This window comes from Malus domestica, chromosome 04, assembly GCF_042453785.1.
Source record: "Malus domestica chromosome 04, GDT2T_hap1".
NCBI classification, from domain to species: domain Eukaryota; kingdom Viridiplantae; phylum Streptophyta; class Magnoliopsida; order Rosales; family Rosaceae; genus Malus; species Malus domestica.
The window spans coordinates 25,017,137-25,021,697 of record NC_091664.1 but is presented as its reverse complement, the minus strand read 5'-3'; the positions used below and the strand labels follow the sequence as shown (position 1 = coordinate 25,021,697).

The following is a 4,561-nucleotide window of genomic DNA, read 5'->3' as shown; positions in this document are numbered from 1 at the left end:
CGAATCACAAAAAAGTGAAAAAAAAAGGCTTGGAATGTATCTGTTAATGTTGGGCCCACTTAAGCCCATCAAAGGATATTAACCCAAAGAAAAGCCTGAGAGCCCAAGGCCCAAGAAGTTTGGAGACAGTCGACCGAGACAAAAGAAAGACTACCGGACCGAGAAAAACATGTGGACACGCTAACAAATTGATGGCGCGACTCAAGCCCAAGCAAGACTCAAGTCCACTGGCGCAGAATTTAAATGGGCCAGGTCGAGCCGGACCGGCCATTTAACACGCTACAAAAAAGTATATAAGAAAGAAAGCGCCGAGCCTGGCTTTCATTTCCTGAAGCCTCAAATTCGTCTCGTGAAATCTCTCTCTCTCAGACAAACTCATGCTTCGCCGATCCCTATTCGGACCCAGATTCAAGGCCAAGAGCCTCTCCATATCCGGGCAGAGGAAGAATCCAGCCCGACCGCCGAAGCTCCGAGGTGAGATCCGGACTTGTTTTGGTATGAATGTTTTTGGATTTAGTTTTAGGGTTTGGGTTAGGGTTAGGGTTAGGGTTAGGCGGGTTAGGGTTAGGGTTAGGCGGGTTAAGGTTAGGGTTAGGGTTGGTGTCTGTGAAGTGGGAGGAAGACTATATGTAATTCGAATTGGCAGCTTTGTAATTTTGCTGTCTCCGTTTGCAATCTGAAATTTGAATGAATTTCTCACCTAATTTTGTGTCTGTGAATACAATAATTCCCATTCCCTTTTTACATTCAAAATAGTATGTGTGATATGGGTTTATGCATGTAATGATAATACTAATAGCAGCTAGAGAGTCATTTACAATCAATTTAAGTATCGGAATTTCGTTTGATTCGAAAGTAATGAATAAATATATAAGGGTTGATTGATTGGGTAGAATTCTCAACAAAATTCGTTTTGTTGGGAAGTATTAATTTGAAGGTCAATTACATTCGTATGTTATAAGCAGGGCTTTGTTAAGTGATTAAGGGCAGTTAATCTTGCCCGATCCAAATGGATATGTATGTATTGTTAACATGTCTGTGCATTAATTTCCTCAAACAATTGTACAGATGTGAAGAAACAAGTAAAGGCTGTTCAAGAGTATCAGAGTCCAATCCAACTTGAAAAAGAAGAAGCACAGGCTGTTAAACCTTGTGAAGTTTGTGGTGGTGCTGCTGGTTCCCATCCTAGTGTAGTGTGCCCGTATCTTCATGATGTCCCGTGGCATGTTACGAGTGTTGGCGAGGGCTACAAAATAGCATGTTGGTTTTGTTGGAAGGGCCAGTATTGCAGGCATCTAAAGAGGTATGCTATTCGACTTAGTTGTATGGAGTGTGGAGCGGATGGTCTTCACACATTCTGGGACTGCCCTGAGAGGCGAGGGAAGGGAATTGAGATGCCCTCCGTCCGTCGAGTGAAGCTAATTGGGAGGTCCTTCCGTCCAGGGATGTCATCGTTACGTCGTCCACGGTGGTAACTAGGTTAATTGCCTCATTATTTTCTCTGAGTAGCTTCAGCACTAGCTAGTCCTTGTCTGTTCATGTGACTGGAAGAAATCAGTCCTACTAACACCTACTGAAACCAAAAAAGAGTGAGGGGAGACCATATGGTGTAACCAATGTGTTGCTCATGATCCGGGAATACCATCGAATAGGCAGCATATCCAAAGTCTGAAACTCCGTACTACAGTCCGTCAATAACAAATGCTGGAGCGTTTATTGGCTGAGATCCAGCAACAAGCTAAAAAACAGTATCTGTATCAGGTATGTGTAGCAGTGCAACTAATGTACACGTGATGCAAGTAGTGGTGCATAGGCTTCCAAGTTCCAACAAGTAAACTGCTGAGATATGAAGTTTCTTACCAATAAACCGGACCATGCAATTGCCAGGACTTGTGGGTCTGTGCTGAATAAGCTAGAAAACGCTTTAAAACCGATGAAAAAAATATAATTCCCAAACCAATCTGGTTGAAATTCAAAGAATGTTAAAGGGGATTTGGGGTTAGCTATGATCAATACCATAGGAAAAGGTGGAGGAAAAAGAAGAAATCGATTAACGATGAGAATGAAACAGTGAAAAAGAAATATATAAACCTGTAGAACTCTACAAATAACTAGGCGTGCTTGGTCATAATCTTCTTGCGAGTACCCACCGGCGAGAAGTGTCTTTGAAGAAACATCATCGTCATGATTAAACTAAAACTACTACCTTCCCGTTTTTCACATGTCATATGAATCTTGTAAAGTATCTCACACCTGACCAGCAAGTGCTAAAGCATCGGTAAGCAAAGATACCGTCAAGTGCCAATCAAACTTGAAACCAAATCTGGTGGCCAGCCATGGGACCAGGACCCTCTGCCATGGATGTGGCTAGTGTCGTAGTTACAACCACTGCTAAGCTCCTGCCAATAGGAAGACCCCCTGACAAATACAAAAGACATATTTCGAAAAACTCAAATATCTATTTCATCTATATTTCATAAACAAGGTCACAGTGAACCTACCAGATTTACGGTAACCGATGATTCTCCTCCCATCAATATAGGTAGCGACCAGTAGGACTTTGCTATTCAATTTCCACATCAAAATAGCAGCATCAGGTGCCTTTCGAAAAATAGATATCAAGGGTTCTATTAGAAAGAAAATTTGACAAAATTTGACAATGAAGTTTACCACATCGTTGACGTACTCAGAAATCACCGTGGCAATAGCAGCACCGCGGATTCCAAAAAAGAATGTAAACATCAATATAGCATTAAGTAAATTGCCAGCAACTGAGGTAAAATCATAAAAGAGCAGACATTGTCATTTTATGAGTTGAAAAACAGTACAGTTGAGTTCAGAAAGATGCAGAACAATACATGCCAATGGCATACAGAGGTGTCTTTGTGTCCTTAAAACCACGAAATGGGCCTTGTGCGGCAAGTACAATTACAATCGGTGGAGCACCAAATGCCCTTGGGACAAGCAAATTCTCGGCAGGTGTTCGCATTGGTGAATCCTATAACTACAGCAAACCTCAAATAAAGAATCCAGAAACATCATCAGTGAGTTAAACTGAATTGCATAATGTGTAAATGCTACATATCCCACGGTGAGAAAATTTTGCTACTCCGTATGCTAATTTTTCTCTTCCATCCTCCTTATCAACCTACTTTGAAACCTTGTTACCCCTTTCAATTTCATTTGAATACCGTGATAAAGTCTCTATTAACGCAGAGAAGGAAGAAAAAGGTTTGCTACATACTAGTGAAAAAGAGACAGTAAAAACTACCTAAACAAAGACGGCAATACTATACTACAGATGCATTTGGGGAATAAAATAGTACAAAGTAGCATGCAGCAGATAAACTGATAACTGGTGAAGATTGACTGACATACAGCAGATATACCAACGGCATTCATCAAGAGACCCGACGCAAGAAAATGTGCAACAGCTTCAGCAATGCCAATGGTGGCAGCAAGAGCCAACGAAGTTGACACCGAGGGAAGGAGCCCCTTGCTCTGGCTGTCATCCTGGAAATCTCCATAAAACCATTTTAATTAAAGCAAAGAATGAATTGCCTTAGAATTTGTATAAGTCAGGCTTGCTAAGGAAAATATTGAACGAAATTGTGGGCAGCGCCAGGTGTATATAAAAAGATCGACTTTCACTCCAGATGTGGGATAACTTTTGAATGTATAGAGGTAAGTAGACCGAATGCCCACTTTTTTAAGCATTGTGTTGCAAAAAATAAAAAAATCACTGTGAAAGGATGTTGACTAGACCCTTATTGTGGATCCCCAACAAAGGTTTCCAAGTATGAGCACATTTGTTTGACGTTTTTAAGTTTCACCAAACTAGACTCGCTTATTAGTTCGTATTTGGTGCAAATGGGAACTGACTTCAATAGGACTAAGTCGGACTTGTGCCTGCTAAATCATTCACTAGTTGTTCTTGGCGAGTCCCCTCCAAAAGGAGAGGATTGCTAATCTCGTCTCCTAACATCTACCTCGTTTCACACTGTTCTTGTACCAACTGCTTTGTCTGCATCGGCAACCCGCGCTGCTTTACTTCCCCAACCTGTCGCCGCAGCGCCATTCCAACAATTGGTACGTTCTGCCAAATTCTCATCTTCCTCGTTTAATTTCTTATGGAATCTCTCTAGGTCGGTCTAATTTGTGTTTGTCATTTTAGCAAGGTTGTGAGGCTTTTGATTGTCGAGGTGTTGTATTGACAGTGATGTGCCAGAGGCATAAGGCCACTGACCAAGAGGACCAGGGTCATTATTATCTTGCTTTTTAGTCAAACACTACACCAAACGCTTCACTAAGTCAATCTAGCTTTAGTCTAAGTTCGTCCAGCTTAGTCCCTAAGGGCCCGTTTGTTTGACAGGATTAAAAAGGACTGGACTGGACTAGACTATAGTCCTTTGTTTGGTGTGCACTAGGATTAGCTTTAATGAGCTTAGCAGGGATTCGCTCGGATTAAAGACATCCTTAGCCGTTCTTAACGAGGATCCCCAATTTTGGGCGGACTCGTAAGCTAGAGAAAACACAAGAGATTTTCTGCGTCTTCCTTCAT

General features: G+C 41.7%; 1 protein-coding gene and 1 long non-coding RNA gene across 2 annotated transcripts; one reads left to right on the top strand and one right to left on the bottom strand.

Moving 5' to 3' along the window:
* The first annotated feature begins 289 nt into the window (after positions 1-289).
* On the top strand, positions 290-1,889 carry LOC103427636 (uncharacterized). Its single transcript, XR_011580160.1, has 2 exons — positions 290-474; positions 1,069-1,889. It is a non-coding gene; the product is annotated as an uncharacterized lncRNA (long non-coding RNA).
* Positions 1,890-2,305: 416 nt separating this feature from the next.
* LOC139195071 (protein DETOXIFICATION 44, chloroplastic-like) lies at positions 2,306-4,078 on the bottom strand. The gene is made up of 6 exons (XM_070820260.1): positions 4,013-4,078; positions 3,379-3,513; positions 2,863-2,998; positions 2,671-2,771; positions 2,502-2,601; positions 2,306-2,418 (listed from the first exon to the last, which is right to left on the bottom strand). The coding sequence occupies exons 1-6, from the start codon at positions 4,076-4,078 to the stop codon at positions 2,306-2,308; spliced, it is 651 nt and encodes a 216-aa protein (XP_070676361.1).
* Positions 4,079-4,561: the final 483 nt, after the last annotated feature.

Bases quoted from the DNA above. Each gene is read 5' to 3' on its own strand.
- LOC139195071 (XM_070820260.1), bottom strand. From the start codon at position 4,078: ATGGCGCTGCGGCGACAGGTTGGGGAAGTAAAGCAGCGCGGGTTGCCG. The intron at 2,999-3,378 runs GTATGTCAGTCA...CTGTAGTTATAG, and splicing joins ATGCCGTTGGTATATCTGCT to GATTCACCAATGCGAACACC. The intron at 2,419-2,501 runs GTAGGTTCACTG...TGTATTTGTCAG, and splicing joins CATCGGTTACCGTAAATCTG to GGGGTCTTCCTATTGGCAGG.